Here is a 12,461-nt window from a genome sequence, read left to right as displayed (position 1 = left end):
ATGTATACCTCCCTGCCCACTATGGGAGGTCAGGATCCCCACCCAGGGATTGAAAGCAATCAATGATCAATGAGTGACAATAGATTGTGTGTGACTGACCACGCGCCAAGTGATCAAAGAATTACAGTAGGGTAGTAAAACAAACAAAAGCAATGGGTGTCTTAGGGTGGTTGGAAGGTGAGATGCTACAGTGGAGGCCAAATGAAGCCTCGTAAAGCGCTTTGAGTACTTAATTTAGTGGATATTGCTCTATATTGCTTTATTTTTTTTATTTATTTTTTTTTTTTTGGGGGGGGGGGGGGGGTATTAAAGTTAGTCGTTATAGGCAGGTATTTTTTTAAAATGGTCACAGATTTTAGTGGTCATGGTCGCATTGGACAAATAGCAGTAAAATAGAGAAAAATTAAAGGGTATCGAGGTGGTCATTATGGCAGGTAAGACTGTATAGAAAACACAGCAACAGTGCTCACTATGGGTGGTCAAATAACCCCACCCAGTGCTAGTGGTCACAAAAGGATACAAGAACACATGGAAAAAAAATGTTTCTGCAACTCAATGCTTGGAGCCCAGTCGCGATTATCTTCAAAGCACGGAGTTGCAACTTAATGACAAGACAAGACCCACATGTAATTACAAGAAATTATCTTTCAACAATTTAAAAAATCCATTTTTTGAATTAAAAATAAAAAAATGTACAAACTTGCAAACAGTTCTTGACATTAATAATTTATTTAATTTCATATTCGGAGTGGTTTTTCGTCAGTACTGACCCCCAGGCGCTGGTACATGCTGGTCAGTACTGAAGAACAAGCACCAGCGCCTGGGGGTCAGTACTGACTAATAGGTACTGGTGCCTATTGGTCAGTTCTGACCTGGCCACGCGTTGGCGCATGTAGCCTACTGACGGTACCAAAATTATGGGAAAAAAACTTGCTCTACGACAAATAAATCCGCATTTCCTGTCCCATACTAGTCTATAGGCGTGTCTGGCCAAAAGGAAAACAATTTATTGCGTATTTATTCACTGGCCCACGATTGAAAATATGCCGGTTGAGGGCGCTGTAATCACTGCATGAAAATTGTCCTAAAATCGAATATTGGTAATTCATGGATTGCTTCCCTTGATTCAGTGATTCTATATTTTCTTACTCCTTGGTTTTCTCTTCTCCTCTATAATGATGATGATTATGGTGATCAACATTATCATCATCCTCAGCACCACCACCACCACCTTGCCACCAGCAGCAGCACCACCAACACCACCACAATCATCATCATGTCCCACCCTTCACTGCGCAAGCGGCAAGTCGATTTAAATGACCCTCATCTTGGTATAAAAAAAACTCTCAAACCTTGGACTTCGCGATTATTATTATTATTATTGTTATTGTTCAGGGGGGTAGAGCGAATTAAAAACAGAGAGGAATTCGTTTGTGGAGCCAAGGTATCAAGGGAAATAATCCACGAAATACTATTATTCGACTTCAGGACTAATTTAATGCACTGGTTACAGCGACCTCTTGCGGCGTATTTTAAATCGTGCTCCAGAGAAGAAAATACGCATAAATAGGACCAAATCTCATGACACTATAGGTTTATGCCTTGAAATCCAATGAGAAGTGAATAAAACTCGAAGGCTTTAGATCAGAAATGATCATAAAAACCGAGCGAATCCACAAAGCTGTAGAAGCTGTTTAATAATGCCCTATACTTGTAGTTTTTATATTCCATACTTCAGAATGCATATTATTCTCTTCTTATTTAATCAATGACGCATGATTTAAAAAAGGAAAGAATAGTTTAATGTACATTCCCGAATGAATTGTATCCAAAAGCAGTCGGTCTGGAATTTCATGAATTACTTCCCTTGATCCAATTGCAACGTTACAATTACAATCCCGTTTTTTGTACTACTACTACTACTAATACTACTACTACTACTACTACTACTACTATTACAACTATTTCTACTGCTACTACTATAACTATTACTACTACTACTACTATTAGGCTACTACTACTACTACTACTACTACTACTATTAGGCTACTACTACTACTACTACTACTACTACTACTACTACTACCACAGCAACTACTACTACTACTACTACAACTTCTGATTAACATCAACTCCATATTGACGTAATTAAATTTATCTCCTTGTTTAACAGATCATAGACTCTACATTATTATAGAACAGCAATTTTATCCCCAAGACCTCACCTACAAACATAAATCAAATAATATAGATCTTTCGGGCTTTGTGATCAGCGATAACATGGCGCTTGGCTTACTATCTGCATGTACGAGGGTTTAAATCTGGCGGTACTCATTTTACTTCCTACCCACTATACCTGCTGTCATGTAGGACAGCAACGAAAGAACTACATCTTTCCCTGTCTGTGGTCATCGTCATCAGGGAGCTCCAGGTCCTCCAATCTCTCATTTCTCCCTCCACTGGTCTGGCTTTTGGCGGTACATAATTGAGTCCTTGAAAAATGCTCTTTACTCATATCATTTTTCCACCGCTCTCATGTGTAAAAGTCTTCATTGTGGAGATGTGAGTCCAGGAGAAGACAGGTCTTGTCTGAACGCTGGGTTGGATCGCTCTGTTCCAGCATGATTGTTTCTGGGCTGGCATCACCTTCAGGATCATGAAGGTACTCAAGCTCCTACACGACGACAACGTGACGATCTTCTTCCTGTTCCAAACTCTCGGGAAGTGTATGTAAATGTAACCGAGTTTCAGTTAGAAGCAGAATGTATATAGCGGATGATTACGGGAAGTAAGAGAGGATAGATTATGCTCTTTGATTGGCGACCATGATTTATAATTTAGAAAATAAGATGCCATGACTCTGAGACCAGAAAATCAATTACACAAGTTTGGTACCCATTGGGATTGGAACCAGTTTTTTTTTTTTTGGTTGTTTTATTTTTCACATGTTTGTCCCCTTTTATGATGGTGTAGTTATGGTGATGATGAAGAGATCATATTATGATGATATATTATCTATCTAATGTTGGTGAAGGGACACAATGATTGTGAAATGGTCATGCTGTAACAGAAGTTGTTTTTGTTTTGAGTCAATCAAATCAACGCGTAGCCTTCATTAACTTATTGATGGAACGAAATTGACGCCACTCAGCACTTTGTTATTGTTTTTAGCCAGCCATTTTTATGAGTACTACTCACAAAATTCTATCAATCTCAATCAGACTATAACACATGGTTTTGTGCGTTGGTACAATATATCCGACTGATGGATGTTGTGAGCCCTTTACCTTGACGCACACCATCGATATAATCTGACACTAGGACTACGATTACGTTTAAGCGATGAATGATAAAGTGGCACAGATGAAATATATGAAGACGTGGAAACGTCATCGCATTAATTCAATCAATCCTAATACGAATCTAAAGTGCCCACCCACGTCTTATAGTCCGTGTTACTGTTACGATTTAAAAAGCCGTACTTTTTAAAACTGCGTTCACAAGTTTTGTTATTTTCAATATATTCTTATAATAATGATAAATAAATTAAATAAAATTCCCTTTACTCATGGAAATGTGTATCTAGGGTCTATATCAAGGGAAGGCTGGAATAACCCAGGCATCAGCCGCAGTGCAGCGCCGCAAGTCGAGCTAGGGCGAGGTGACTTGCTCAAGGCCACACAGAGCAGCGACGGTTGATCCAACTCGGTACATTTCGGGTACGAAGCAAAGACCGTACCGCTGAGCCACGCTGCCCAAAAATGGAATAATCTATTCGTTATCACGTTCTCCTTTCCGTTATTTATGTATTATTATTTTATTTTTTTTGCATGACAAAAAAAATAAAGGAACTGTGTTTTCAGTCCACATTAAAAAAGGACATAATGTCTATACTTACCTTAAACGCTACTGACGACACTGATACTGAGCTTATTATAGGCATCATCAGAAATGGACAGGCATATAATTTATGGCAATTCAACGGCTTAATGATATCATTTACAACGTTTTATTTACTCTCGGAAAGTCTTGATTGAGAGTTGTTCGAAATCGGGCGCCTGCTGCCAGATAGCCATTGGCCTAGCAAATTTGGCCAAAATTGGCCACACAGAGAATAATGTTTCTCCCATTAATTTAAAATTACCATTTATATCTATTTTAAGATTCTCCTAGTCCGTAAGAATTTTTGTGATTAACAAAACCGATATATGAGCTTTCCAAGGAGATCAGAGTTTTAGTATTGTTTGCTAAAGTAAGATTCTGTTTGGTCACTTTTCACATCGAGCACGGCTGTGTATCCTTTTCTTTCAAAACCATTCATTGTTCTTTGTCTTGTAGGGCTAGTCTATTGTTCATTGTCTATCATGTCTTGTAAAACTATAATTTTTTGACTGGTATCCCATTTATTCCTTTCTACTAACTACTTGCCCTAAAATGGAGTTCTTAAAAGAATGTAGAGTCATCTTCTTTAACATTTATATCTATTTTTCCTAGTCCTGGGGGTCAGTACTGACCAATAGCCTTAACCAACAATATAACATTTTAAAGTAAATCGTGAGACTAAAAATTTTGGAAATTTTTCAAGTGAAAGAAATGTAGGTCAATAGGATATTGTAAATGCATTCAAAAGATTTCTAAACAATAAATATGCCCAGATGGCTTTTTGGGGGGTTTTTCTCTCTAAATCCATATTAAGATGAAATAGAAGGGGGGAAAAACAACACATTGTGGGGTGCATCATAACTTTGAATTAATGAATAAGAAATTCTTACTAAAGTCTCTCATATGGGCATAAAGCAAGCAGCTTTTATTACCTGTTACTATTTGCCAACCACAATCTTTAAAAGACAAATAAGTGAGAGAAACAGGTGGCAGTCAAAAGAATGGAAACACTTCAAAAATAAGGAAATTATGCCAGAAACGATAAATTATGCGTTCAAAAAATGCAACGTATACCTATTTATTCATATAAGTCTTGAATGAAAGAGCAATAATAAATTATTACAATAAACAAGCAAACAATATACAAATTTTAAAGCAAGAAGAAGAAAAAAGACTACAACATAGATTTCAACTCAAAAAATCAAAAGCCACTACGAATTATCGCAATCGACATCTGAATCGGAAAAAAAAAATTGCTCATGAAGTTATGCAACAATTATTATTATGAGCGTTAATGATAAATACTGTTAGGTATCATCAACATAATCATTAGTATGAAATTTATAAAGAAACCTTATTAAAAAATAAAAATTAATCCATTTCTCTTAACCTCACAATGTTATCAGGCCTACATTTGTATAAAAACGTCTTCAATTTCAAAAAAAAAGAAGAAAAAAAAGAAAAAAAAAGAAGAAAAGAACAGTTTTCTTCACACTTCCATAAAGGAACAAACCAAATAAGTTTACCTCAATGTTCCTAAATTTTCTAAACTTTAATGATGAAATTTCACAATACTAAAGCCATTATCAAGCCAAGCATATTATCACATAACTTATTTTATGTTCTACTCCGTGTTTTCAGCATAAATAAATGACAATGTGAAATGAATGTAAGCTTCAATTTAATATACGAAAACAGATTATTACATTTCCGCATAAAGCAAATTAATAATTAAGCTATTTCGCCATAAAAAACTACCCCTATTTTATACTCATTTGCTAGTTGAATGTCATTTTATAAAAACCCTCGATTGATAGATTATGCTACAACTAGGGAAAACAGCAGAATTATACCCTTAAACACTATTTCAGTCCCTCGGTAACTTCCCACCCAAGCCCCAATGTCTCTCCCTTTCACAGTACAATTATTAATGCAGAAAATTCAAATTTGGTGACTTTTCCTAGCTTGAACCCTCCCCCCGAACCGCTCCGCCCCACCCTCCTACGATCTGCTCTAATTTTATTTACCAGGTGTAAATAGTTTGACCTACAAACAGGTAATGTAAACCACGCAAAATTTTCCATTTTGTGAACAATACAGATTTGTTACAATAATAATAATAATAATAATAATAATAATAATAATAATAATAATAATAATAATAATAATAACTATTGTTATATTATCATTATTATTATTGTTATTACTATTATTATTATCATTATTATTATTATTATTATTATTATTATTATTATTATTATTATTATTATTATTAGACACAGTTTTATTTGTTGGACTGGCGGATGTTATGAGTATTTTACCTAAACGCACAGTATCAATACACACACCGATCATCACGTAGTCAAGGCTTTATGTCAATCCTCATCACGTAGTCAAGGCTTTATGTCAATCCTCATCACGTAGTCAAGGCTTTATGTCAATCCCATGTCATGTGCCAAATGAAATCGCTCCCCCGGAATAAAAAAAAAACATAAATAAAAATTTATTTCTAATTTCAACAATTTTTAGAGTAGACTCAGATCTAGGTATCAAAGCTATTGTAAATTTGACGCTGATCAAGAATCTGGTCAAAACAGCAAAAATATTTTTTAAATTGCCCACTTTTTTTAATACTGCCACACTGATCTCCGATTGCTCAGGAAAATATTGGACCAGCCAGTTTTCCAAGTGACCATCCGTCACCATGCTTTTCACCCAGTTATTTACTCTAAGTCTAAGCGCTGGGATTTCGCTATGATTCACAGTACACATGCTGCGTCCCAGATTGTCAGGTGTGTTTAAAAATCGCCAAAATTCCAATTTTTAAAAAAGGGCAAACATGGGGCTCTAATTTTTAATAAATAAATTTAAAAGACGAAATATAAGACAAAGACATGCGGAATTCAAAATTATGCAAATGCGGTGGCATTTTCCTGTAGGGACAGTTTAAATTGGTAAATGACATGGTACAGTTCCTTACAAAAAATTGTGAAGGAGACTTTTTAAAATGATCTATGGTCCTGAAAATAAGTCTCCCTGAAACAGTCCGCCATTTCCTAGAGAAATCCCCCTGCTGTGGGAAGAGTTATAAATTTTATATCCATATGTCGGGATTTTTTGCTACCGTTAATGCCATTTTTTAAAATTGTAGGAGTGGTACAGGAATAAAGCTGACACCTTCCTCTTTTAGATGATAGCTAATTGAGCCCTGTATGTTTTTTGATGGCCAAAATTTCCATGGTTGAATGACCCAGTTAAAGTCATTATCTCAATGGTGGTGCAAAAAATACTTTTTTTTTTCTCCTTCAAAATGACATTTTTAGTGGTACCTACTATCATACTAAAAATAAATTATCACATGGATACTGCACGTAACAAACAAAATATGCAAAGGAAAAGAAATTAAACAAAAAAAAAAACAACCAAAAAAATAATCAAAACAATCCTGCCCCGCACCCCAAAAGAACAGATGAATGCAAAAAAAAAAACATAAAAACAATCAAACCCCTCAAAACATTGGATGATTTTAACGCAATACAACCCAACATATTTGGGATATTTTTCTGTGATCACATGGCATTCTAAAAAATATAGTCATTTACTTATGTACATCTTTGAAAGGCACCTTTTTTTTGACATGAAATAACATTAATACAGCGCACCTCAGTTACAACAAAGTCGACCGGACTGGAGCTTAATATTGAATCCAAGGTGTCATTTTTACATTGGACAAGGAATGGAACCTCGTATGTTCTTGAAGTTTGTAAAAATAGAATACCCACTCCACCCACGCCCACCCCTGCCACATTGCCCTGAAAGCACCTAGACACTCATAGGATTGAACCTCAACTCCATCTTGACTGGGTTAATGGTTGGCTAATGATTAATAGGACATCTCCCCACCACCTCACAGCCATCGTCTCAGAAATGTAATCTTTTCACATTCTTCTTCACATGTTATTTGCAAGGATAACCATATGCACCTGACCTACCACACACATAGCCACACAAAAAAGACAAAATTTTACCACTGAGATGTGATCGTGATTGCTGCTGCTGCTGGCTCATCACACTATCACTTGCCATATGTACACACACACTCACACATATATGCAATGGCCCATATCCCTAGTCCCTGCTTGTTAGTGCATTATAATGTGAAAGTAGTCTCTTTACCAGACCATGCCGGTGTGTAAAAAAGCTCACTTTGGAATGCCAGTTTTGTTCCCACTTGGATGTTTTTTGCAGTTTCGATTACTTCAATGTAGCAGAGGTGCGTATTTATGAACTTTGTTGAATGCAAGGTGATTTTAGTAGTGTCAGATAGAGAAAAAAAACGGGGATTTTAAAAGTTTTCATTAAATCCGAGGTTGCTGTAACCAAGGTGCACTGTCATACATTTCCATTAATAATTTATAATCATTCTAAAAATATTTCTCATATGATGAGGAAAAGTCTATATATCATGCATAGCTTATTTAATTTACGCGTGAGGTAAAATGGCAATGAACATTAAATTTTCTATAAATGACAAATATAAATATCAACTGAATCCAGATGTCGATGAAATCATGATAATCTGTATTTATTATTTTAATAGTTTCCAATCTTACACCAATCATAATTTAAATTTATACATCATTGGTAACAAAGTAAATATTTCTCAGAAATATTTATGGATTGTCTTATAATATGTAATCTCATTGTAAAGATTCCAATTGTCTGTCACTTTCTAGAAGCGTCATTTTAGTTATACTGAAATAACCACTGAAAATATATTTTAAAATGAATTCTGTCCCTTAGTAATGTATAATTTGGGCAAGAATAATGGGGCAGTCTGTAATTTTATCTTTAATCTTAGTGATTTTTTTTGTCCCATCGTCAAAGCATGCTGGACCACATGTGGTAGCAGCAGACATTGACAAAGTCTTCTAGATGTGTCTGGAGACTATACAGAGCCAGGTTTGGTGTCTCTGGGGAGTGGTGGCTGGCATCAGCTAGGGGTTCCTTCATCACCATACACAGCTCCTGTAATCAAATAATAATAAAAAGTAAAGATAATAATAATCTATTCTTTTTTTTAAAAAAGGTTTTGAAGCCAAAATTGTTCCGTACAGCCAATGTAAAATGTTTGACAATGGACACAGAATTACTAGTAAATTAAAAAATCATAAAACTATTTTTTACAGACTGTAAGTAACTTCTGGCCATTTTCTAAATAAGGGTAATTTTATCACCCATTAACTCAAATGATTATTTAGAAAATCTGCTAGGGCATAATGGTCAGTTATTTGATGAAGGGGATTGCAAACAGCACAGACGTAGACAAGTTGGCAAATTGGTTTTTTGATGCAAAAGTAGCATATAGAATGTACAGTGAAGGCCAATATTGGAAAATCCCTTTATTGGAACAGCCGTTTAATTGGAACGATCCGTCTGTGATAGAATTTTTTTCTTTATAATTTCCACAAGTTAGTTGGAGTGCATGCAGTTTAATTGGAACTATTTCAGAGCTTCAGCAAACACTTTTCATTTTTTTCTTCCCAAGTAATCAAAAACATGAATACAGTAGACTCCGGATAAGACGATGCCCAGGGGAACAGAAAAAAAAAATTGACTTAACAGAAAATCAACTTAACCGGAGTGTAACCAAATAAGCATAAATATGTGTGAACAAAGCAAGCCAGTCTGAATAAATATGGCCCTTCATGTTGCGCTTTCCGTTGATGTTGCTTGGTCGAATCGAATTGACCAAAGAAGTAGAGGTCAGGCTTCTAGTTTGGGAAGGACATAATACAGCTACGCACTTCTTCAGGAGTCTTTCTGTAGCAAGTGAAGAGTTGGACGCCAAAACGCTGAGACGATGGTGAGTTAATAAGATCAATATAATTTTGCCTTACTTCATGAATTACTAAAAGAATTTATAATGTTAGTGTTAGTTCTTTTCTGAGCAAAATATTCAAACAAATTTTCAAGGCTATTCATCTTGGTCAATGTTTTCAATTAGTCTTGGTTTTTATTTCCCTTCAGTTTGTTGACAACGTTGACAATCTGTTGATCCACGGCTAGTCTTGTTTTTCTCCACCTTCTGTCTCCTGAGCGACTTCCTCGTTTCGCCTTTTCACATACAATTACTTAGACTACACTGTGCAATTTTTATGAAATGGAAGAAAAGTGCTTAAAGGCCTTGGCATAAAGTGCCATAGAAATCTTCTAATTATTATTATTATTATTATTATTATTATTATTATTATTACTATTATTATTATTATTATTATTATTATTATTATTATTATTATTATTATTATTATTATTATTATTATTATTATTATTATTATTTTTATTATTATTATTATTATTATTATTAACATTATTGTTATTCAAAACATTTACAAAAAATAATATGAAACTTACGATTTGTTCAGCTGATTCCAGCAAGCCAAGCATGGCGAACATGTCAAGGTTGTTTGAGTTTAGGATCACCTGGGATTTTAAAAAATGACAGCTTTAAATAATACTGAGCATTTAAAGGCAATGTCTATTTACTCTAACCTTGATATGATTTAATGTAAAGATTATATACCAAACTACCAGCAGTTAGAGTAATAGTATATTGGAAATTTTTTTTTTCTAAATGCTTCATTTATGAACAAAATGTACCCAATGAAAATTGGAAGTCTCAAATTCTTCCATGCAGGTGAAAGGAATGAAAATTATCCTCCGAAATACATAATTAAAAAAAAAACATGTTATATACCAAAAAAAACCAAATCGAACCCAGCCCCCCACCCCTCCAAATAAAAAATAAAGAACAAACAAAATAAAGACTCAACAAAAAACCAACGAAACAAAGAACTTTTTTTTTTTTAATTTAAAACCCAAACAAAAAGCAAAATGTGACTCACCGTCTCTAAACGGTATTATGTCGGGATGACTTGGGTACAAAAAATTGAGTTTATTGACAAAAACATGAAACTTGGGATTTGTTTCGATTTGTTATGTCAGAGAATGAAGACAATTTCTCACAATGCAAAAGCTCAAAAATTGGTTTTTACTATCAATTTAATTCTAAAGTCACTTTTCGGGGTCCAATTCATTCCGACATAATACCGTTTCGAGACGAAGGGCCACAAATTCAATATAAAAAAAAAGAAACATGAAAAAAATAAAAAAGAAAGAAAAAAGAATCAAAATCAAAACTCAACATAATTTGACAAAGTTCAAAAGTATTTAAAACGGGCATTGGTGTAATTAAAACTATTCTCTAGTTTCTCTGAAACTGTGGATCATAAAGTTTTGGACATTAACAGAAATATCAAAAAGAAAAAAAAATATATATATAATTAAATACAGTGAGTTTAATAGGAAAAGGTAGAAGTTTACACCATTCCTATTCTATCTTTTATTTTTATCTCTCATTGAATCTCGTCCATCCATTTATTGTTCAATTCTTTTTCAAATGTAACCCACCACGCCAATACAATATTTTGATCAGATCAGTAAATCAGATGAAGAAAATTATGATTAAAATCAACATTAAAGGAAAGTACAAAAAAAAGGGGTATTTCCTCCAATAAGGTGTTTAATTTATCTCAAACAATTTGGCTTGAAAATGTTATCCAAGCTTTAACTTTATCCTGACATAATATAACCTTTTGAGATGATTGGTGAAAAATGAGACAAAATAAATTATTGAGGCCATCATGTCACATTATGCTCTCAAAGAAAGTCGACCACATTCAATAAATTGGCAAAAAATTTCTATTTGAAAAAATCCTATAAAGATAATACTTATATTAATATCTAGAATAAATAGACTGTTAAATGACATCTAACTACCGGAAAAGGTTTTAAACGAGGAGATCCTATAGATAAGTAAAATGTGACAAATAGAGATGAACAGTTTGAATAGATAAATAGTTGTTTTATATAATTCCTTTATTCAGACTTTGGGAAAATTTGTCCATGTGTCTAATTCAAGAAATGACCAAAATATCCCCTGCACCAGCTTCAAAATGATGCTGCAAAATATGAAAATTGGGGTTTCAATTTTTAAAACACAATATTCTGAACGAAAACATGGATGTCAATATCTAGGCTTGAATCCAGCACTTCTGGTTAACAATTATAGGTCTTATTCGCTAAGCCAGCTCAACCATATGAAGGGGTGACGATGAAAAGGAACTAAAACTGAATTCAATCACACTTCAATTAAATAAAATTCAAGTCACAAAAATATTCCCTTACAATGTATCTTTTGTGTCCTTCACTTTCAAATATTCGTATCCGATAATCCTCCCTGTACTTGGTCATGAGGACTGAGACCAGTAGCCGGTACCAGGACATGGGCATGTTGAACAGAGGGGACAGTCTTGGGTCAGCTTTGTTCAGGGGGGTTATGGTCACTGCATTCAATAATTCACGGAACTCTATGTATTTCAAAGGGTTCAATATCTGAAGTGATAAAAAAAATTCAAATCGTTTTAAATGGTGCAATAAGATGTTACTTGAATGTTACATTGTTTAGCAATAACTATCCCGCACAAATCTTTGGGCCTCTTTTTCGCTCACGGAGTGCC

The 12,461-nt window shown here is 34.3% G+C and overlaps 1 protein-coding gene across 3 annotated transcripts in view; it reads right to left on the bottom strand.

The window, feature by feature from the left end:
* Positions 1-7,198: 7,198 nt before the first annotated feature.
* Positions 7,199-12,461, bottom strand: part of LOC144979961 (KICSTOR complex protein SZT2-like) — a 143,683-nt gene continuing 138,420 nt past the window's right edge. For 2 of the 3 annotated variants that reach the window (XM_078927314.1, XM_078927322.1), the window contains 3 exons: positions 12,130-12,336; positions 10,297-10,365; positions 7,199-8,910 (listed from right to left, as the gene is read on the bottom strand). In XM_078927314.1, the coding sequence (XP_078783440.1) occupies positions 8,764-8,910; positions 10,297-10,365; positions 12,130-12,336 (423 nt within the window). In that variant the 3' untranslated portion in view covers positions 7,199-8,763. The remainder of the gene's footprint in view (positions 8,911-10,296; positions 10,366-12,129; positions 12,337-12,461) is intronic. The other variant, XM_078927331.1, reaches the window with a different exon arrangement.

The sequence above is a fragment of the Berghia stephanieae genome, chromosome 1, assembly GCF_034508935.2.
Source record: "Berghia stephanieae isolate SIO BIC M18660-M18661 chromosome 1, UCSD_Bste_1.3, whole genome shotgun sequence".
In the NCBI taxonomy this organism is placed as follows: Eukaryota; Metazoa; Mollusca; class Gastropoda; order Nudibranchia; family Aeolidiidae; genus Berghia; species Berghia stephanieae.
Note: the sequence above shows the minus strand (reverse complement) of the source record. Positions and strands in the feature narration are given on the sequence as shown.